The sequence below is a fragment of the Hydra vulgaris genome, chromosome 09 (genome assembly GCF_038396675.1).
Source record: "Hydra vulgaris chromosome 09, alternate assembly HydraT2T_AEP".
NCBI classification, from domain to species: Eukaryota; Metazoa; Cnidaria; class Hydrozoa; order Anthoathecata; family Hydridae; genus Hydra; species Hydra vulgaris.
In genome coordinates this window covers 5,190,924-5,215,750 of record NC_088928.1, presented here as the reverse complement: position 1 = coordinate 5,215,750, position 24,827 = coordinate 5,190,924, and the positions used below count along the sequence as shown (strand labels likewise).

General features: G+C 28.2%; 1 protein-coding gene across 1 annotated transcript; it reads right to left on the bottom strand.

Annotated features, from left to right (window-relative positions):
- Window positions 1-6,898: 6,898 nt before the first annotated feature.
- LOC100202837 (damage-control phosphatase ARMT1) lies at window positions 6,899-23,858 on the bottom strand. The gene is made up of 5 exons (XM_065804576.1): window positions 23,757-23,858; window positions 23,381-23,486; window positions 17,047-17,288; window positions 12,878-13,034; window positions 6,899-7,762 (listed from the first exon to the last, which is right to left on the bottom strand). The coding sequence occupies exons 1-5, from the start codon at window positions 23,807-23,809 to the stop codon at window positions 7,016-7,018; spliced, it is 1,305 nt and encodes a 434-aa protein (XP_065660648.1). The 5' UTR covers window positions 23,810-23,858; the 3' UTR covers window positions 6,899-7,015.
- Between the last annotated feature and the right edge of the window lie 969 nt (window positions 23,859-24,827).

The following is a 24,827-nucleotide window of genomic DNA, read 5'->3' as shown; positions in this document are numbered from 1 at the left end:
TCTTTTTACCTCTTCTTCTCAGTACTTCATCAGTTGTAAGAACTTCTCCACAACTCCCTTGTACCCTTCGTCTCTTTGTCTTAGAATTTTTCACGGTTGCAGGAACATTTTCAGGCTGATCAGATGATAATGTGGTTATAATTGCATCCCTTAGCTTTCTCATTGGTGATATCCTAGTTGATGGGCCTGGTGAATTTAAACAATCTGAACTGCTAGGGGGTTTCATGACACTTCCAATATTGTTCAATTGATTAGTTTACTGAGCTTAAGAAATTTCAAGTTTAGGATCTGTTTGGGTTAAATTGTTGGATTGGATTGAAACTGTTTTGCTTTCCAGAATGGTTGTGTTCAAAGGGTAAATACCAGATTCTTTAAAACCGCCTATTATGTGATTAGATTTGAATGAGTTTCTTTAAAAGACTTATAAAAATAGCTTTATCTACAATTTTACGACGTGACTCACGGTGCCATGTCTTCAATATATTTTTCTAGTCAATTTTTATAGGAGCAAATACACCAACATCTAATGGTTGAAAAGCATGTGGCATATGAGGCGGTAAACATAAAAATATAATGCCATTATCCATCGCTGTGCGGACATTTCCTTTATTATAACACTAAAACCTGCTTTCCAAAGTATTTTATTTTCTAAACAAATGCATTTGACCATTTTTCAAAAATATAATTTTGTATTTAACCGGATTCTGTAACTCCATACAGCGTACCTGGCGGTCTTTCTTTTACCCGAGTAAATTGTAACTCCTTTTTCTATATAAATAACACAAGGTGGGTAGCGTTCACTGTCATTTGCTACAAAAAGGACGCTTTCTTTGTGGGTGATCGTTTAAACTGTTTTTATCCAGAACAGTTTGATAAATTTTAAAAAATTCATCCACCTCATATCTAGATAGCCATTTGGCCCTTGCTTTAATCAGTAAAGCAGGCTTTCGCCTCGCAAGTTCTTCTTTCCATTTTCTTTATTTATTATGAAGTCATAAACGGTTGTGTCATTTTTAAATGGGGTCTTCCTACCCCCTGACTGTACATAACTGTGCACCATATATTGCAAATCTCTTCTGTCTAGTGGATACCCACAATTTGCTACTTGTTCCTCTCCTTCTCTTGTTAATACTGTTCCTCTGTCAGCGCCTTGATGGGTTGGAGAATTCACACATTATCGTCTCAAAGTTTCATACAGAATATTTTTTTTTTTTTTTTGCAGCTGCATACACCGATTTTCCGTTCTTAACATCTTATTTAGCCTTTTGTAGATCATTGCTATTATTCTTAACAGTGTTTTTTTTTTCACATCAGTTTATAGCAGCAATACCATTGGTAAACACATAGAATTATTGCATATCAAATTTAGTTTGTCACAGCTGAAAAAAATTTCTAAAGATGTGTCAATGTTACCGTCCAATTTGGACAAGGCGCTCTTCTTAACTGGATCGCAGCTTGGCTAAGCAATCGATGTCAACGAGTGGTTATAAACAGCATTACTTCTGAATGGAAAGCAGTCACTAGTGGAGTGCCTCAAGGCTCAGTCTTGGGCCCATTGTTATTCGTAATCTTTGTAAACGACCTGCCAGACAGTATTACTCATCATATGAAACTGTTTGCCGACGACAGCAAAATAATAGGGATAATTAAAAAGGAGTCGGACAACATCACTCTCCAAGATGACGTTGACAGAGCAGTGAAATGGTCACATATTTGGCTCTTGCATTTCAACGTTGAGAAATGCAAAGTAATGCATGTTGGGCGCGGATGTAACAAGTCAACGTACAAATATTCAATGTCAAACGTCGACGGCACCCGTCGTCCTCTCGAAGAAACCAAAGTCGAAAGAGACCTTGGTGTGATGGTCTCGAATGACCTTAACGTTAGACCGCAAATAGAGTCAGCCGTATCAGTAGCGAATAGAGTGCTAGGGCGATTCAAAAAAACATTTCGCAGTTGCAGTTTTTATTTATGGCGCACTCTGTATCTCACTTACATTCGCCCCCATCTTGAGTTTGCTGTACAAGCCTGGTCACCGCATTTAAAATCAGACATTGCCATTCTCGAGCAAGTCCAACATCGAGCAACAAAAACAATATCGACTATTAAACACATGACCTATGAAGATCGACTCCAACGGCTCGGTTTAACAACTCTTGAAGAACGCCGCAAAAGAGCAGATCTTATCGAGCAATTCAAAATCACTCGTAAACTCGAGCTTGTTAGTTTTGTTGTCCCGCAAAAAATTTCAAAAAGTAAAGATAAGTATATTCTAAGAGGCCATAACCATAAACTAGAACGTCAGATGGTAAAAAACTGCGAGGAGCGGTATAACTTTTTTTCAAATAGAATTGTCGCCCCATGGAATGCGCTTTCGCAAGAAGCAGTGAACGCTCAATCCATCAACGCTTTCAAAAACAACATAAGAAAGTAACTTTATAGATACAATTGCTGCTTTGTCTGTAGCTTCTGTATCTCCATGTTCGTCAGCATAGGGGGGCCTGGTGTAGCACCTCTTCATCAAATTATAAATAGATTATTTGATCACTGAATAATAATAATAAAATAATATAAATAAATGTTTTTTAACTGCTTTTACTATATACATTCATTGTGCCAAAAAATTGCTTCTATAGTACGTACTATAGCATCAATATTCTAAATGGCACAAAAAATGTATATAGTAATCGTAGTACTCACAAAAAAACTTACTAAATTTATTTTTTAATAAGAATTGAAGTCGTCTGGTATCAATACCAAACATACTAACAGTTTTATCTATAAAGTCTTTTTGTTGAAGTTTAGTGTGTCTCTGTGTACGCTCAACATGCACAATCCTGAAACACGGTCATTTGAGATCGTTGACCTTTTTTTTTTTACTCAGCTAAACAACCTGGTGAAGTGAATGTTCTAAACAATCACTTCACCGTGCATGTAATTACTGTTAAGTTAGCACTAGTATGGCGTACCTGATACTCGGATAAAATTTTGTAAATGGTAATAAGTTGATAAATCTTGGTTACTGTTATGGTCTCAAGCGTTCCAAAATCAAACCAACTAAGGGCTTCAATTTCAAAATTATCTATTCTGTATACACTATTAGTCGTAGAAACATCGTCTTTAAAATGTTAGGTTCAGTTTGCATAATCTAGACAGATGTAGAAATAATAAGTTAAATTGTACACTGTGGGTTTCAAAACAATTTACATTCACAAAATTGATTCTCCAACGAGCCATTTAGAGAAACTAGTTATGGAACGTAAATCGTTTGTCTGAAGAACAATCTCGACACTTATGTTTCTCGGATTACTTTGTTGCTTTTTTTCAGAATTATGAGTTGAATATTATCTTTTGCGCAAGATGTACTTTTTTCACAAAAACATCCCTGAAATAGTTACTGGACCTACTTTGAAGTTTTTTTTTGAATTTGAAGTTGGAATTCTGGAAGATTAACTTAATCAGTTTGAAGAGGCTAACTAACTTGTTTAAGTATGGCTGAGTAATGCAAAATAGTAGGTGCTGGACTTTGATAAACATTAAAGCTGATGTGCATTTGTCGTGTAATTCCATTTGTACGCAATGAAAATTCTTCCAGATGAAAATAAATACCTTTAAACAAAAAACTCAAACGCTTTTATACTTGCTTGTCCATCTTGTACCCCATAGAAGAGGAATATTTGTGACACAAGATCTCTGTTTTGAGCTTTTATAAAAAAAAAAGCAATAATTGCTTTAATACTGTCCATAGAATTTTGTACCACTGCAACATTTTTTATATCAATACCTACGAGATCAAGTTTATGTGAAGCGTAGTGAACAAAAACGGCTTCGGGGTAAATCCTTCGAATTTTTGCCTGAATACCATTTTCTTTTCTAGCCAATGTGGAACACCCATCATAACATTTACCGAGCAAATTATTAAGAAGAAGGCCAAATGTTTTGCAATTTTTAATGATATAATCAAATACCATAGGAACGTTAATATCTTTCAGCGGTAAAAAATTTAAGATTTTCCTCACGAATTTCTTTAGACGTATTAACAAACCGCACTCTCAGTAATAACTGTTCAGTTTCTAAAATATCTACTGTTTTATCGACTATGATCGAGAATTCAACATCATTGTTTACAGCTTTTACAATATCTTCTTACAGAGCATGTTCAGAAAAGTTAAATAAATAATTCTGCGTACGATGTGATGTATTGCGGGCATTTACAGCAGCTGGATCAAAAGTTTTTTTTTAAATACGTCTCCTCTCTCAATTTGTTACTCATAACGTTGCAGGACATTTCCTTTGTTATTATATTTTTCACTTAATACCAAGTCATTTGTTCCACAAAATTGTAAAAATAATAAGATACAGCTTCTTTCAGTTTTTTTTATGATAACCATAGAGTATACTAGGTATTTAAAAATGTCACTTTTTAAATCGTAGGACGGATAAGGCTGGTAAAGATCAGTTAGCAAACAATACGTAAAATCAATGGAAAATTTTGTAGTACCTTTAACAAAGAATCCAATCTCATAATTTAACCAAGTATTCTACACTTTAAGTTTGTCTGCTTCTTGTTCGAGAGATCTTTATCGTGTTATCTTTATGTTAAATAAAACCACTAAAAGAACAAATATTTTAGTTAGAAAAAAGTTTAAAAAAAGCAAAAAGATTTTAGCAAATGAAAATTTTTTTTTTATTGCTGATCTTTTTATATTTTATCATCATCTCATTTCATTATTTTATAAACAATTTTTTGCGCATAATCATGTTGTCAAAATTTTATCAAAATTCAATTATTTTAGTTGAAATTGACATTTTCCACATTATTTTTAATTTGACTGTCTTGAAACAGTTTTGAACCTTTGAGCAATTTTTTTCACCTTAATAGTACTGACATGAGACCGTACATACAAGTACTCGGTGTAGTTAAGACGATTTACAAATTATTCGAATTCTTTTATTTGGAATTAGCTTGGTTTTATCAGCGTATTATGTCCAAACAGATGGCATAATTTTTTTTGATTCAGGTTTTTTTAATATTTAAAGAAACTTTTCTTTTTTATATATAATTTTCAAAACTTTTTACTACCCGTAATAGTGAACCTAAAGAACACCATTTTGTAGTTTTTTGATCGATTCCGCTCATCGGCGTTAACATGAAATTAGTTAAAATCTTTTGAAAAAATTCCTTAATTTACTATAGATACTAGTTCTAATCGGTTCTGACGTATATTAACTATATATAGTTGTCAAAACACAATATTTCTATCAATTTTCAAATAAAATACTAGAATTCCAACCAAGAAAGAGCTTATAATTAAGAAAAATTGCCAATAAACAATCAGAACAGATCATATTGTTTAAATATAATGATCATTTCACCTAAAAAACGTATTTATTGAAATCTAAATTCAAATTTGGACTAGCGATTGTGATTTTAAGATTTTTTTTTTAAAAAAAGAATCTTCGGTCTAGGTTTTTTCGCTACAAACATATATATTTATGATACCGCAAAATTTATCATTTCATTTTTTTTCGTCTTTTTATAATTCACAGACCTGATTATTTAACGGAAATATGTCGTAGTCATCAAAATGTCATACAGACGCTATAATCTTTTAAAATTGCTTTAACTACACCGAGTGGAAAACATGCTGTTCTTATAAAAAAGTTTATAAATTTGGACTCCAAAGTCAAAATCAAGTACAACTAATTTAGTTTAAATATTTTATTTAAAAAAATCATAAATAGTCTGTTAACAGTTAAATCTTAACAAACGCTATGCAATAATACAGAAAATCTTTGAACTACAAAACACGGATTTTCAAACAGAATAAAATTTGCCACATCATTTAAGTTTAATGAAATTGCAGTAAATGGTAAAAAAAACAAAAATTGTATATTAGGGTGGAGCGATTTTGAAAATTTTTGAAATTTGATTTGCCTGAGCAGCAAATCAATATCTTTTGGTGAAAAAAGAACCTTACTCTTTTTTTTTTTTAGTTTAGATGAGTTCTTGAGGTTCCTCTTTGGATTCTAAATTTTTGATGGGTCCTAATATTGTTTAAATTTTTTTTTTCTAAACTATATTAACTTGATACTTAAAAGAAGCAAAATAGTATGCTGATTTTGAAAATAATATTTGTTTTTATTAAAAAATTAAAATTAAAAAAGTAGAGTTGTTTTTTTCATTAAAAACCCCCGTCCTCAACAAAACAGGGGTTTTAAGGTATATTTTTGCAAGTATTTTTTTCAGTAAAAAATTTTTTTAATAAAATTATTATTTATGAAATAAGCATTTTTTTCTGCCTTTTTTGAGTCCAAGGTTGATATGGTTTAGAAAAAAAAAAATTCAAAAATATTAGGACCTGTCAAGAATTAAAATTCCAAAGAGGACCCTCAAGATCTCAACAAAATCAAAAAATATTTTTTACTTTTATCTTAAATTTAATAGACATTGATTCGTGTCTCAGTAATATTGGTTTTTAAACTCTTTTTTTTTTGCTATGAAAATCGCTCCACCCTATTGTATATGCTTAAAGAATTAAAAAAAAAATTTTATCTTACAGGTTTAACAATACCGAAGAAGATAACGGTGATTAAGTTATATTTTAACGCTGTATTTGTATTTGTTTATTTTCCCTATATAACTAAGACATGATAAATCTTTAGTAATTATTTTATTTTTAAGTATTTAAAAAGCTAAGGACATGGCCAAGGACTTGGGTAACAAAACCAAAAAAACATTCGTAAGCCAAGGACTTGGGTAACAAAACCAAAAAAACATTCGTAAAGATATCAAGCAGCAAATTCAAGGAAAAGCATTAAGTATTAAGCTAACATCATTGCTTAAGCTTTTTGTTTACTTAATTTCTAATCGAAAGTGAAAAATTTGAAAAAAATGTAGCGTAATTGTGAATTGGTTGTGTAAACTTTACAAAAAATATATAAAAAATATACTAACTTAAGACAAATTATTATTATAAAAACTCAAATACCAATGCCGTTGAGTAGCAATCATTTATATACAAAACTGCACTACTCCATAAACTCCTGAAGTCATCCAACGGTCTAACTTGCTTTCTAATTTCTCAGATACACCTGGAAGAAGACCCACAACTACTTCAGCTTTCAAAGTTCTGAGAGTACACCAAGGTGCAGGAAGAAATCCTGATGATGCATCCTTTATGTTGGTGGTGCAAGGCCAATTTCGATCGCCAAACAATTTCCTATAATTTAAATCGCCTTTAAAGAGTATTAGCTTTGATCTACTTAACTTTAAGTATAGAGATGGTGTCTCCTGTTCAAGCATGGAATAGTCATACGGTAAAGTCCAAAATTTATCTTCAACTATATTAAACAGATTATTATCTAAGTAACTCTGCCATTTTTTTCCTAAACCTGAAATATTTTTATCTGTCGAATTGACACATTGTTCTATTGTCCAAAAAAAATCTTTAGCTGTCGTATCTGACACAAACCACGGCATGCATTTTACATGAAAATGAATTTCTGCGCAAAACTTGAAAGTCAATAGAAAGTCCGCCAAACATAGATCACTAAATAATTCAAACCCTACATTATCCAAAACAAATGTAATGATACCTTTTTCATTCGACAAACGCATACAGTCAAGGTATGCCCACAACTGGTCTGTGTGATTCGATATAATGTTGGCTTTTAAATAGTTTTGCTCGTCAGCGCTTTTTATTGGATTGTTTCCATCAAATGATATCGAAAGATCACATTTATTACTCCATAATGAATACTAGAGAACAAAATATAATAAAAGTTTTCTTAAAATAAAAAAATAAGATTTTAATAACTATCATAACAAATTATTTTAATTTTACAACTTTTTAAAATTCTTTTCTTATCAACCGTTTTCATTTGCTCATATATAAAAGTGTCGAAATATATATAAAAAAGTGTCAAAATATATATATAAAAGTGTCGAAATATATATATAAAAGTGAAATATATATATAAAAGTGTCAAAAATAAAATGATCTGTTTACATAAGTAGAAAAATGGTTAAAACTTTTTAAAACAGTCGAGGATGTCAAAAGAAAAGAACTAATTACTCCATAATGAATACTAGAGACAAAATACAGTAAATTTAAAAGTTATTTTTAAATAAAAAAATAAAATAAATTTCAATTGGTTCAATTTGTTCAAATTGGTTCGCTTTGTTCAAATGGTTCAATTTAACCATTATCAAAGAACTTGTGTGAACATGTGCATTGTTTTGATAAAAAAGGATTGTCTTCTCTTGTCTTTTTTACAAATTTTTTTATCCAACTAGTCCAAATATATTTAGAATTAATTGTTTTACCTTTTTTGAGGTAGTCAATCAACAAAATGCTTTTGAATCCCAAAAAAACTGATGCCACAACCTTTTTGCTAATCATTCTGTCTTAAAATGGTTTGAAGCTGAAGAACCAGCTTCAATCCACTGTAAACATTCTTGCTTCAGTTTAGGATTATGATGGTAGATCCAAGTGTCACCCATAGTTACAAAACAATGCACAAAATTGGTTTTATTGTGCTTAAAATCCTCCGAATTACGCTGAGAAATTCGTTTTCGATTTTTTATTAAACTGTTGAAACAGCTTTTTCATATGTAATTCTTCTGTAAAATATGAAGTACTCATTTATCTGAAATGCTGATGTCAGCAATTCCACATTATTTCAAACTTGGATCTTTACAAACAATATTATAAACTTGCTCAATCATTTCTGGTGTTGTTGCACTTTTTAGACGTCCACATCTTCAACGGTTGTATAACCAGGTTTAAACTCTAAAACCCATCAGCGCACAGTTGGAAATGAAGGAGCAGATTCCATTTTAAAATTAAACTAATAAAATTAAACAGATCATTTTATTTTCGACACTTTTCTTTTGACCTCTCATTTTAAACAGTTTTTATCACTTTTCTATTTACATAAAAATTTTAATTAGACATATTTTTTTTGTCACATTAACATATACTTCACTTTTACAAATGGTTTGGAAAAGCACCATTGTTACAAAATTGTTACAGAATTTATAAAATGAATAGAATCTCAAAAAAATGATTTCTATAAATGATTTCTAATGCAGACAAATCAGCAATATTTTCATATGCACAATCAATAAAACAAAATATACCAAAACCAAAAGTAAGAAAGTTGTAATGATTGCTAAAATCATCAATAAAATGAAAAACAAACAAAAAAAGAATACCATCATAGAAAAATCACCAATGAAATGAAAAACAAACAAAAAAAGAATACCATCATAGAAAAATCACCAATGAAATGAAAAACAAACAAAAAAAGAATACCATCATAGAAAAATCACCAATGAAATGAAAAACAAACAAAAAAAGAATACCATCATAGAAAAATCACCAATGAAATGAAAAACAAACAAAAAAAGAATACCATCATAGAAAAATCACCAATGAAATGAAAAACAAACAAAAAAAGAATACCATCATAGAAAAATCACCAATGAAATGAAAAACAAACAAAAAAAGAATACCATCATAGAAAAATCACCAATGAAATGAAAAACAAACAAAAAAAGAATACCATCATAGAAAAATCACCAATGAAATGAAAAACAAACAAAAAAAGAATACCATCATAGAAAAATCACCAATGAAATGAAAAACAAACAAAAAAAGAATACCATCATAGAAAAATCACCAATGAAATGAAAAACAAACAAAAAAAGAATACCATCATAGAAAAATCACCAATGAAATGAAAAACAAACAAAAAAAGAATACCATCATAGAAAAATCACCAATGAAATGAAAAACAAACAAAAAAAGAATACCATCATAGAAAAATCACCAATGAAATGAAAAACAAACAAAAAAAGAATACCATCATAGAAAAATCACCAATGAAATGAAAAACAAACAAAAAAAGAATACCATCATAGAAAAATCACCAATGAAATGAAAAACAAACAAAAAAAGAATACCATCATAGAAAAATCACCAATGAAATGAAAAACAAACAAAAAAAGAATACCATCATAGAAAAATCACCAATGAAATGAAAAACAAACAAAAAAAGAATACCATCATAGAAAAATCACCAATGAAATGAAAAACAAACAAAAAAAGAATACCATCATAGAAAAATCACCAATGAAATGAAAAACAAACAAAAAAAGAATACCATCATAGAAAAATCACCAATGAAATGAAAAACAAACAAAAAAAGAATACCATCATAGAAAAATCACCAATGAAATGAAAAACAAACAAAAAAGAATACCATCATAGAAAAATCACCAATGAAATGAAAAACAAACAAAAAAGAATACCATCATAGAAAAATCACCAATGAAATGAAAAACAAACAAAAAAAGAATACCATCATAGAAAAATCACCAATGAAATGAAAAACAAACAAAAAAGAATACCATCATAGAAAAATCACCAATGAAATGAAAAACAAACAAAAAAGAATACCATCATAGAAAAATCACCAATGAAATGAAAAACAAACAAAAAAGAATACCATCATAGAAAAATCACCAATGAAATGAAAAACAAACAAAAAAAGAATACCATCATAGAAAAATCACCAATGAAATGAAAAACAAACAAAAAAAGAATACCATCATAGAAAAATCACCAATGAAATGAAAAACAAACAAAAAAAGAATACCATCATAGAAAAATCACCAATGAAATGAAAAACAAACAAAAAAAGAATACCATCATAGAAAAATCACCAATGAAATGAAAAACAAACAAAAAAAGAATACCATCATAGAAAAATCACCAATGAAATGAAAAACAAACAAAAAAAGAATACCATCATAGAAAAATCACCAATGAAATGAAAAACAAACAAAAAAAGAATACCATCATAGAAAAATCACCAATGAAATGAAAAACAAACAAAAAAAGAATACCATCATAGAAAATGATGAAAAATACTAAAAGTGATCAGTGTCAAACTTTCATTTTAAAAAAATATATGTCTAACAAAAAAACAAAACACTAGAAAGACAACTAGATCTAATCTTAATAAAATTAGACAGCATAGATACTCAAAAATAAAAAATTCGAAAAAATTAAAAGAAATTGATAATTTCAAAAATGTTTTTATTAACAAAAACAAAATAGAAATAAACGATTCAAAAATGAAATTAAAAAAATCAGAAAAACCAAAAATGCTTACTCATGAAATTACTTGAACTATTGAGTGATGCCTCAACAAAGTAAAGAGAGACAGCATTACAACAAAGTAATGAGAGACAGCATTACAACAAACACAACAGCAAAAAATACAATTAGGGAACCTAATAATGTGAACTTAATTAGATTGAAATCAAAGTTGTCTAAGCATTCCTTACTCTATTCAGGAATTCAGATATTAAAAAAAATTAAAATGTTTCTATTCCAATCCAACCACAATAAACAACAAATGGAACAAACTTTAATTGATTCTGACTAAAAAAAACAACCAACCACAAATCATAACCATTTAACTGTTGAAGAAAAAAAACTTGAGTTAAAACAAATCATTTTTTGTCACAAACTAATGAATCAATAGATACACTCACCAATCAATAGATAGACTCACTAATGGTTAATAAACATGAAAAAATATAGGTTCAATCAATCATAGGTTCAATCAGTTTGTTTCAAAAAATTTGCTAAAGCAAGTAGATCATAAACTAATTGCTAAAATAAAAAACTTATGGTTTTGACAAAAAATTAACTGACTCTCATTTCTTTTCAAACGGATATTTCATTACTAATTACAAGGGTTGTAATTAATAATGATTATCTGAATGGCTTCCAGTAAGTCATATATGGCAAGGCAAAGTCTTATCACCACTCCTTTTTATTTTATTCATCAATTTCATGCCTCAATTAGTTTATAGTACCTGCAAGCTATTTGCAAATGACAATAATTGCTATAATCAAGAACTATTAAGAAATTCTACAAGATAATCTCAATAAACTAGCTAAATAATGAAAAATTAAAAACCATGAAATTTACTGCAGCAAATCAAAAAAATTATATGACTATTTATATAAGATGGAACACTATATATGACTATCCATGATAGAACCGCTAATTTAAACGAAACACCACATAAATGAGATATTAACATGAGTAACAATCTCAAATGGAAAGTCACAATGATAACAAATAGAGCTAAACTATTAAAGCACAAATATTTGTTGAATGACTCATTTCCTAAACTTTTTCCACAACATACACCAGACCCAAATTGAAGTTTTGTGCACCAGTCTGGAATCCACACACACAAAAACAACAACAACTAAATAACCTAAAAAAGTTAAATGAAGAGCCACAAAAGTTATACCAGGTATCTAGCATAAATCATATGAAGATCATTTATCAATCTGAAGATTAAAAAGTCTAAAGACCAAAAGAATTAAAGCCGACCTCATTATTTAAAATTAAATGAAACATAAACAAAGATGGTGTCATTCTAACTCAATAGCTTCTTCATCAACTCTAAATGATCCATCAACAAGTATCGGAAGAGTCACTCAAAGAATATAAACAATTCATTAAAAAGTTACCATGGAAACTTCTTTAGTAACAGAATAGTGCCACATTGAAACAAGCTAACCATATTTAGTGGTTTCAAAAATAATCTATGAATTAAAAAACAAAACATTCCATCACCTAAATAGTTAACTAATTTATTTCATTCCTACTCTGCAAAATACACTCTGCAAAGATTTGTGCTAACTATACTGTAGAGAAATCAATAAATAAAAAAAATTTACTAAGACTTTAAAAAAGATATCTCATAAAATAAATTGGTGTCAACTCTATTTCTGTAACATTAATTCAACAGATTTAGATATAGATATTTATTTACAATTACCTCTAATAGATCTTCAAATGATTTATACAAGTAAATCTGTGAGTTAATCGATTCTAAGTTGTTTAAATAACACGCTAAAACTTTTATTGCATCTATTGATGATAGAAATGCATCAGCTTTTTGATCAAAATAAGGGTCAAACTCAGTATGAAACTTGCTGAAAAATTGATATCAAACATTACTATAAAAAAACAATACAAAACTTATATTTTATAATAAATAAAATCTTAAATTATATTGTATAATGTGGAACCACAATCAATTAAAACTAGATTTAAATAAATAAATAAAAGATATAAAAAAGAAATATTAAAAAAAAAAAGAAGTAATAAACAGTATAAAGCTATGCCAAAACTAAAGACTAAAAACCATAATTAATAAAGACGACTAACATTTTAGTCAAATTAAATTTTTCTAACTTTAACTTTTCAGTTTGCTAATATCAAACAAAAACTTTTAAGTTTTTAACTTTAATTTTTCAGTTTGTTAATATCAAACAAAAACTTTTAAGTTTTTAACTTTAATTTTTCAGTTTGTTAATATCAAACAAAAACTTTTAAGTTTTTAACTTTAACTTTTCAGTTTGCTAATATCAAACAAAAATTTTTTAGTTTAATTAAACACAGTTAAAAATTAGAAAAAAAAAAAACCTAAAAAGTTTATCTGGTAATAGTGTTGCTGTAGACCATTTGCCTGATAAGATAGATTTTCTTTTTCATAATAAGAGAGATGTTTCTATTTTATAATAAAAGATGTTTCTGTTTTCAAGATTTGATCCAAACACCAAACCTCTGGAACCAGCTTTTTTTTCTTTGATGTAGTTTTAATATTTTCATTTTTTTATGTTACAAGATTGAGAGAGTTGGAATTTTGGTAAAAACTGTACAAAACTAGTTCTTGCCTCTCCTTGCCCCTAAGTTTGAGTGCTTTTTTATTAATCAGATCTGTGTCATTCAGGCAGTTAGGACATTTCAACTTATCAGAATAAATGCATTAATAAGTAAATTAAAACTTATATATATATTTACTCATTAATTTCCTTAATATGTATATTAGGGTGTCTGGAAAATCAATCTTTAAAAAAAAATTAGACTGAGATTCTGGAAGTCATAGGTCTGAAAAATAATAATTTTAGGTTTATGGGATGATTAAAAGTGAAAATATTTTGAATTTTAATGTATGTTTTTATTTTTAAGTATTTTTAAGCTTTATTGATCCTAACAACTTCTCAAGGAAAACAAACAGAGCTAAAGTCATAAGCTCTACCTAACTTATCTAGAATAGAGATTCACTCCTCCAAGTCTGTTAAGCATAGAAACCCTACTTACAACCTCAACACACACACACACAATGTAACGAACTTCCAATGTCTTACATACAAACATCTTTTAAAATTAAATAACTATTCTCATTACCTAGTTCAACTAGCTCTTTGCTTTCAGAATTAAAGACAGGTTTTAGTTTTAAACAATCAAACTCTTCTGGTATATCAGCCTTCAATAATCAGTCAATAGTCAAGATTTCTTCTGTTCAGTAGATAAGGCATTACTCCCAAATGCAGAGGTGGAAATGAAATAGACTTACTTAAGTTACTGTAATCGAGTAGTTTTTTGTAAATTTTGTACTATTCAAGTATTTTTTCAAATGTGTATATTTACTTTGATTTTTTCCTTTTACTAAAGTATACATTAAAATAATTTTTATTTTTAAGTCCTTCACTACTTTTTAAATCGTGATGTAATTTATGGACAACCCCTTATGAAGACATCAAACAAATGCAATGCTGTTGTTTTGAATTTTAATTTTTTAAATTCAAGTTTTAAAAGAAAATTATTTCAAAAAATTTAAAACTTTTTAAAATAATTTTTAAATAGTTTTAAAAGAAACTGTTGTTATAAAAATTAGAAAAAAAAGTAGCGCAGTTTTACTCTAAGTACACTTTTTAATAAGCTACTTTTACTCAAGTAAACTTTTCAACTAGTAATGTTTACTTGTTTACAGTAATGTTTACTTGCACTTGAGTAAAATTTCACTCAAGTAAAGGTACTTTTACTTGAGTAAAAAATTTTGTTACTTTTTCCACCTCTGCCCACTTTGCCATCTTCCCTATAAGAAGTTTAAGTAGCAAATAGATCATTTGATCATTAACATCAACAGAGCATTTGATGGAGCATTAACATCAACAGAGCATTTGATGGAGCAATAACATCAACAGAGCATTTGATGGAGCATTAACATCAACAGAGCATTTGATGGAGCATTAACATCAACAGAGCATTTGATGGAGCATTAACATCAACAGAGCATTTGATGGAGCATTAACATCAACAGAGCATTTGATGGAGCATTAACATCAACAGAGCATTTGATGGAGCATTAACATCAACAGAGCATTTGATGGAGCATTAACATCAACAGAGCATTTGATGGAGCATTAACATCAACAGAGCATTTCAGGAAACAAGGCACATAAAAGATAGAAATTTAAGTGCTGGCTTTCTTCAATTTAACCTTTTTTTTTTATTAGTCATGTTATGGACTTCTTGGGTCATGTAAGGACCTTGAAAGAATCTTGCCTCGTGACATGACCTTGGTCTGTTACTGCCTTTGATCTTTTACTGTGCTGAAAATCTATCAGCACTTAACAAAATCAGCACAAAACAGTCAAAAACTATATTGTGAGAACATTATTTATTTAAAATTTTAAAATTGTTGAAATTAATTTATGACTAAAATAATGATAAAATAAAAATCCAAATGTTGAAACTTTTCAGAGTTTTCTAAAAAGATATTGAAAATAAGTTCCTCTTGCAATTTTTTCTATTTTAATATTTGAATTTGATCAATTTTAAAAATCATTAAATTTGCAATTGCTATGCCAAATGTCATAAATTTAATTTTTGTTTTTGAATAAATTAAATGAATAATTACTTTTTAGTATGTTTAAATGTTATTGTCATTTAATTTAATATGTTTTTACATCTTTTTATGACACAAATCACATTATTAACAAAATCACAAATGAACGAAAATATTGTGTTGCAATTGCAACTTACATGATTTTAAAAAACATTAAAACCAAGGAAAGTAACCAAGGAAACCTTCAAAATTGATGCTTTTTATTTTTATTGTATTTCTTTCAGAAAAAATACGCGAAAAATATATTCTCGTGACAAAATTTACAAGGTTGGGGTGTAACAAAATACATTTACTTCTTGCAATATTTTTTCATGTAATGAGTTACATTTACAACACTTTTACTTTTGTTACTTTTAAGACTTTTTTACTTTGTAACAAGTTACTTTCAGAAAAAAGTACAAAGTTCTTCATTGCAATGTATTTTTTGATATTATTTGTGCAATGATTTGTATTCTTATTTATAAGAAAGAGAATTAGTGTTGGTTTTTGTTTAACATTTATTTATATATATGTATTAAATTATTCCAACTAATTATATTATGTTAAATTGTGAGTAGTTTTTTCGTATTGTTATTCCAACTTTATTGACTTTCGTGCTACAGCTTTTATTCAAACGAGAATTCCTTGCGCAGAATTAATAATGAGGAAATATATTAGCAATCATTATAGAGTTTCTCATATAGTCCTTTAAAAGGAATTGCTTATTTTGCAATCTTTAATCATTATTCATAATAAGTATTAAAAATTTATTTAGATTGTCCAGATTAATTTATTTAGATTGTCCAGAGGGAATTTATTTCATAATAATCATTACATGCAAAAGTACTTTCTACTTTGTAACTAAAAAAACCTTCATTTTTTACTTTTACTCAAGTATTTTGGTTTAACTTTTTACTTAAATACTTTTACTTTTTACTTAAGTACTTTTACTTTTTACTTAAGTACTTTTAAAAAGTAACAAACCCAACCCTGACAATTTATGCTGAGGACTCTTGTTTACTCAGAAATGTTGCAACTTTTCTCTCATTAAAAAAAGTGCCAATTTTGAAGGTTTTTAACATTTTTCAGTAATCTTGGTATGCATATTTTTCACATTAATTTTCTCAGTATTCCAAGACTAAGATTCTGAGATGAGCAGGATCTGAAAGTATAATTTAAGAAAAAGATTTATTGGATTATTATAACAGATATATAAATTATGCAAAAGTATACCTTTCTAATAACATCTAATAACAGTATAATAAGTATACCTTTCTAGTAATGCTTCTATAATCCTTCTATACATATAACATTCACAGTGAAGCCATGGTACAGTAAACCAAGAAGGTTTGGTTTCACCTTCAACAAGTATTGGCATTTTTTCAATAAACTGATTCCACATACCACTATCATCTGAAGAGTCATTTAATTTTCTTATAACTTTATTTGTTTGCATTTCATTTTTCAACTTGCACACCTTTGAAACAATTTCTTTTGCATCCTCAGCTTTGCTCTGAATTAAAAAAAATTAAGCTAAACAGAACAAAAATATTGCTCAAAGAAATGTTTAAATAAAATTCAACAATTTTTTTCTAATCCAAAATTATTTTTTCAATTTTTTTTAGAAGAAATATAGATTTGATACAAGTATACAAATATAGTGGTGAAAACTAGTGTTAACAAAATTTCAGAATTATAAACTTTGGTCAAAAGGTTTTTCACTTTTGTGTAACGCTAGAAAAAAAACAGAAATATACTAAAAGTAAATGTTCATAATACAGATTCTATCCAGACTAATAACCTATTAATAATATTGTATAAAATATCTTAAATTATGGAAAGAAACAGAAACATATTGTAAAAAATATCTTCCATTATGAATTGTAGTCAAAATAATCTTTCAAAAAAAAAAAAAAGTTTTCATAATAACTTAACATTTAGTTATCCTAAAAACAAAAACAAAAAAATTAATTTAAGTATTTTTAAAAGCTTTATTAAGAAATAACTTAAATAACTATAACTTATAAATTTGTATTTTGTGACTAATTGTCTTTCCTAATTGCTTGTCTAAGAAACTACTAAAACACATGTCAAACATCATTGTCTAAAGACCTATTACATGTCATGCTGTGGTAAAAAGTTCTAAAGAAAAATCTAAGAAATTGTAATTTCCTATATTTAATTATATAATTCAATAATTTGCGCTTTATTACAAAGTTTGAATTTAATTTTAAATTTGCCAGCATCTGTTCTTTTTATTAAAAAAAAAAAAAACTTGATAAAAAAATCAATCAAAGTAATCAGGCTGAAAGATAGAAGATGTAGCAACACTCCGTTGCGAGTCAGGCTATTTGTCAGTCGATATAGCAGCACTCCAATGCGAGTCAGGCTATTTGTCAGTCAATGTAGCAGGACTTTGTTGCGAGTCAGGCTATAAGATAGTCGATGTAGCAAAACTCCCCGCATGATTTACAGTAAAAAAATTAAAAAAAAAACATTTTATTAAAAAAAACAAAAAAAACAACATTTTATTAAAAAAAATAAAAATAAAACATTGCTTATATTGTAAAAAACCTTCAGAATATTTTTAAAAACATTCAGAATGTTTTTAAAAACATTAAGAATGTTTTTAAAAACATTCAGAATGTTTTTAAAAACATTCTGGACAATTAAATTTGCGTTTTTGCGATTTTTAAAAAAAACGATTAATTTGTAATTAAATCAATGGTTTTAACTTTCTCACAAAACACAAATGTTGGACAAAAGTCAAAAGTAATTAAAAGTGACGTATTGTTGGCGTAAGAATCATTTTTTCCTTCCGTACTTCCCAAATGCAACAATCTATAGAACTATATATATATATATATATATATATATATATATATATATATATATATATATATATATATATATATATATATATATATAAATACACACATTTATATCATGATTTTTATTAAAAATTCAAAAAAAAGATTTTTTTTAAATATTCAGGTCAGAAGTATAATCAGGATTCTAAAATCATTTCTTTTAACCTTATACCTCCACAAAACTATCCACACTATGCAATTGTATAAGGATTTTCTGGATATTTATTATATAAAGTTTATCAATCAATCAAAATTTATTGACAGGCTAAAGGCCCAATATAATAAATATACAATGGGTAAAATAAAGTGGATTAGAATAAAACAAAGACAAACACACTTGAATATAAAAAAAAGAAGAAAAAAATAAATAAAATAAAGATAAGAAATTAAAGTGTTATAAATATAACTCAGCTCTCCATTTAAACATCAGTGGAGACTGTAAGAACCTGTCTGAGTTAAAGCTTTTATGACAAGGTTCTCACTATTCTGCAAATAATTCACTTGCACTGTTCCATGGTGGTTTGTTTAATATCAAGCGAAGTGCATTATTATATGCAACACATAGGCAATCGAATGAGTCTTTTCTCCAAAGATACCACAGCTGACATCCATGGACTGGGCTGCAAAAGGCATTAAATAACATGATCTTTGTTTGTATTTGTGTAGAGCTGAACTTTCTATAGATGAGGTTAGCTTTAGCATAGATAGAGCGCAGGTGTTTTAAAATATCTTTGTCATCCTACATATTGATTGAGATCAAGTGACCCAGATATTTATATTGACTAGTGTATGTGAGAACCATGCCAGATAATGTGAAACTAGGGCTATTTATAAGGGGTTTATAAATTTCAAAAAACATTATTTGAGACTTAATATTGTTATAAACTATATCTTGTTTCACGGCATAACTGGAGCATAAATCAAGTAAGATCTGGAGATCTTTGGCTGAGGGTGCACACAGGACAAAATCATCAGCATGAAGAAAATGGTTAACAAGAGAAGGACCCAAACAACAGCCTACGGTAGTTTTATTGAGTAAAACACTAAGATCGTTAATATATATATTAAATAGAAGAGGAGACAGTACACCTCCTTGTCGCACTCCATTACTGATATTAAATGTTTTGGATAATATTCCACCCCAAAGGATCTGAGATGTTTGACCAACATACCAGACAATGAGTAAGCGTAAAGTTACACCAGAGATAATTTTAGTTTTGTAAATAGTGTATCAAAGCGAACTCTATCAAAGGCTTTACTAATGTCAATAAATGCCACATGCAAATATCTTTTAAAATAAGAACTGGCATAAAAGTGCTATGGTTTTTCTTAAATCCGAATTGGTTTGGAGCCCCAGTGAAACTTTCATTAATGCGTGAGACAAAAATATAATCCAAAATCTTGGAGAAAATTGTCACCAAAGCAATTAGACAATAATTAATGGAATCGGAGATGTCACGATTCTTATCTTTAACCACAGGAGAAATAACAGAGTGTGAAGCACCAATAGGGATGTATCCATGGCAAAGCATGGAGGAAAAACACAAAGACAAAATATTAAAGTAATTTGGGCTAGCAAGAGATAATGCTCCAACTGAAGTCCAAAATGGTCAGCTGCTTTTCCACAGGACATATGATTTATGATAGATTGGACTTCATCAGGAGTGATAAGATAGGCATCATCTTTAAGAAAATTACAGTGTTTAACTATAAAGTTGTCATTTATATTGCATGTCGGATTGACTGAGTTGAACAGGGTGGAATAGTTATTATACCACATGTGGCATACATTATCAGGACCTGAGGCAGAGTCAATAGAAGGTGGAAGACTACATTTATCGTTGCGAATAGAAGTCACGATAGACCAGAAACTGGTATAGTTCTTATTTGCTAAACTGTTCGCCAACTTTTCTGCTTTTATAGTATCTTCTTTTTTTTTTGCAGAAACGAATGGCATATTTATATATCTTGAATTTTTAAAAAGATTGAAGTTTGGGCCAAATTTTGGTTTATTATAGCTATGCCATAACCAGAATGCATCTTTAGCAGCCTTATCATCTTTTACATAATCTGTCCAACCTGTCATAGGTTGTTTTCTATTTAAACTTGATTTAGAATAATTAAGACACTGAGATGAAGATTGAGTAAGACATTCATTTAGAATATTGTACAGGTGGTTAATCTGCTTAACATGCTTATGTGAGTTACAATGTACATTATTACAGTTAATTACTTCAAACTGACTTCTGTTAATTGAAGACACTAAGTTAGAAACAGTGGAAGTATACTCCTTTATCATAATAGTCGACAAAGCATTAAAATTTATTTTAGGAGATCTTGTCGAAGTAGGGTGAGCAGTATAGGAAGAAGATATATTAATTTTAAACGAGATATCAAACTAGTTGACTGAATTATTTCGAAGTTATTAACATTGCATAGAGAACTTTGGGAGACAAGGCAGTGATCAATCCAAAAAGAGGTGCCCCACGCTTCACTAACAAAGGTAAAGGAATCATGAGGAAGACAGATATCAGCTGTAACAAGATGTTCATCTGTAAAAAAATCAACTAGGAGACTACTACATACAGACCAAAATCTTGGATCACAATTAAAGTCACCAGTAATAACAAATTTACCATTTAAATCTGAAATAAGAGCTGAAAGACTACCAAGGCATTCAAGATACTTATCAACATTCTCATATGAATCACAAGGCATGTAGGCATTGGTAATTGTGAACTTATCAGAGAAGTTATTTACAACTTGGATAGCAACAGACCATGAATTATCAATAGTAACAACTCGAGTTCTGCAGAAGACAGAATCATGACACAGGATAGCAACACCACCAAACGGTCTGCCACAAATAAAACCTGCTGAAAAATCAGTTGGATACACTCCAAAGTCAAAAAACCAGGTACAATGTTGTTCAAGAAACTAAGTTCAGTATTGAGTAACCAAATCTCTTGGAGACAGATGATATCATATGTTGCAGACAAGAGTACTAATTTATGTGTAGAACTTTGTACACCACAACAATTAAAGCTACAAACCCTTACTGCCATTTTCAAAGAAACGACGCACAAGCGCATTTTCTGGCCATTTGCTACAGTCGTAGAGCCTGACAGCATCTCCAGCAGAGACAGATACTTTAAAGGAAGAGTGATATTTATTTGTGACAATTTTTAAGCAAGTGGCTTTAGCTTTAAATGTTATGTCGATAAATTCAGCTAGTTCTTCAGCATAGGTAGTTTGGGATAAACGAGAGAAAAATATATATATAGTTTTAGAGCAATCATATGAAGAAAGTGGTTTTAACATACATAAATTGTTTAGAATTTGTCCAGAACCAATAAGCACTTTAATAAATATATAGAAAAATAAAAGAAAAACTTGATTTAAATCATTAGTTATCCAAAAAAATCTTTTGATTTAAAACGATGTGATTTAAATTGGCCAACCCTATATATATATATATATATATATATATATATATATATATATATATATATATATATATATATATATATATATATATATATATATATATATGTATATATATCTGCACATACACACTAGATTTTAATACTTATTTCTGCCTAATATGAAGAAAAAATAAATAAACTAAATTAAATATTGCTAAACTATCATAGCTACAAAAACCTGCTTAAACTACCCATTTGGTTAAACTACCCATAATAGATTGGTAACTATCAATTACTACTAAAACATTGCTAGATCAATAAACTCTTCTAACCACACAACACAATTTTAATCTATTTAACCAGTAATGCCTGTTACCAATTAAATAGACAAATATTTAAATAGTTGTAATCAATCCATTTTTATAATTATTCTAAACTTATCTGCTCAAGCTTTACTATTATCCAATTTAAGTTCAATATGCTTCAACAAAACATACAAAAAAGAAACTCAAATAATATTTGTTAATTCTAAAAAAAGAAAAAATGTCACCAACAAAAGAGTTAAAGAAAGGTGACTCAATGAACTTTAAAATTATCAAAAGACTTAAATTGCCAATACATAACCATAGAAATTGATATCTTTCAAAAAAATCGAAAATCAATTTTAACACTGTTGTCAATAATGCCTACAAATCAAAATAACAAATTCAAAAACTGTGCAAACCAAACTAAGAAATTGCAAGTGTCAAAATTATTAGGATGTAAACTCAGTCTATTTTATTGTAACTTTTTTGTAATTTGTTTTTGTCACTCTTTAATCTTACTCTTTTGTTGTAATTGTTTTGATTTTATTAAAAGTTTTGATTAAAAAAAACTTTTTTTGGACATTTAATTTTCACCTGAAAAAAACCTGAAAATAAATAACAACAATTCGACTCCAGTAACAATAAAACTAATATAAAAAGTATGAAAATTTTCATCTTGTCTTTAACAATGTTTTCTGTCAAATAAATTCTGTTCAAACAAATAAATTGTAAAATGACTTATCAATAAAGTTCTAAAATGACTTTATTATAAAGTTGTGCTATTTGTCCAAACAATTTGATATCATCAATTATCAAGTCCTGTTTACAAGCTGTTCATCTTTGAGTTAAGAAAAAAAAAATTTAAGTTTTGTCAATTTTTATTTAAAAGAAATTCAATATCCCTAACTATTTGTTCAAATCCAGAACACAAAAGTTAGAATGAAAATAGGTAATCTGTGTCTTTGAACTCAAACAAAGCTGAGCTAATAATATCAATTTACATACCAAACTGTTAGAATTATAATATTGACTTGCTAATCTGCTCATTTGATCAATTACTTTAGTTAATATAGCTGGCATACGATCCCGAATAGTCAGGTAAGCAAATGTTCTAAATAATTTATGGTATTAATTAAATAATAAAACTAATTAATTATAAAAGCCTAAACAATTTAAAATAAAGAATGGAAACTTAAAAAAGAATACCAAATGATTTAACAGTTTTATTAATTAAAAAAACACCAATAAACAGTTATATATTATTTTATAGTTATATATATTTTTAAATATTATTTACAGTAAAAAAACGCATGAAATTTTTTAGAAATTTTTTAAGAATCTTTAGAAATTTTTAGAATGAAGAATAATGAACTATTTTTACCCTTTAAAGATACCAGATAATGAAGCAGGTCGTGGATCACAAGTATTTGACATTGTTTTGATTATAAAACTTTAAAAATCAAATTCTTTAAATTATAATAAAGTAAACATGTATACTCAGAAATCTGTTTGGATTTATCTCATTTTATTTTAATGACAAAAAATCAATTTCAATGACAAAATATTAACAATATTTTTACATCATAAATTTATGAGCAGTATTTAAATGTTATTTAAATCATTTAGTATTTAAATCATTATTTAGTATTTAAATCAGTATTTAAATCATTAGTTACTTTTAACAAAACAAACTAACTTAATAATATGATGGATTTCAGGCAAAAATAAATAAGGATCTAACTAATTCCCTGTCTCCTAATTTGACTGAAACCTTTTATCATTCCACCAATAACAATTAGTTTCTTGGAACATGGAAACAAGACTAATATTAAATCTGTATTGAAAAGCAGAAAAAGCAAACAAACAGAAACTACAGAACAATTATTCACTTTATCAATTTTATTACTTTCTTAAGCATTTGTTACTAGTACATCTTTCTAAAGCATTTGATTCAGTTCCTCATCAAATACTACTGAATGAATTAAATAAAATGGGAGTCAGTAAAAATATAGGATATAGGTTCAGAATTTATCCTTAAGGTGACAATAAAGACTTAAAAGTGTTCAACAAGGGGGAAAAGTTGGTCATGAACTTTTCAACTCGTTTGTACAAGATTTATCTAAGAGATCAGCCTAGGCACAACAGTTTCAGAGCTGATCTCTATAGGTATATGATTTATGTTGGACTGATAAAAAGCTGCAAGGAACATGCCAGCTCTTTATATTTATGAGTTTTTAAAACTCTTTTAAAAAAACTAGATACCATACAAAAAAAAATTTCAAAAATTATCATTTATGCTACTAATGGATCTCATGCAACTACTTTAATTGAAGAACTACATTTAAAATCTCTTGAAATCAGAAAAAATGATCATATCATCAAAGCTAAAAAATAAATCATCTTGGGAAAATGTGAGTTTAAAGAAATGTTTAAAACAGAAAAAGCTAACAAG

What these genes read in the sequence shown, in the direction of transcription:
- LOC100202837 (XM_065804576.1), bottom strand. Translation starts at nt 23,809, where the DNA reads ATGTCAAATACTTGTGATCCACGACCTGCTTCATTATCTGGTATCTTT. An exon ending in ATTATAATTCTAACAGTTTG is followed by an intron (nt 17,289 to 23,380) that starts GTATGTAAATTG and finishes TTTTTAATTCAG; the next exon opens with AGCAAAGCTGAGGATGCAAA. An exon ending in CATTTGAAGATCTATTAGAG is followed by an intron (nt 7,763 to 12,877) that starts GTAATTGTAAAT and finishes TTTGTTCTCTAG; the next exon opens with TATTCATTATGGAGTAATAA.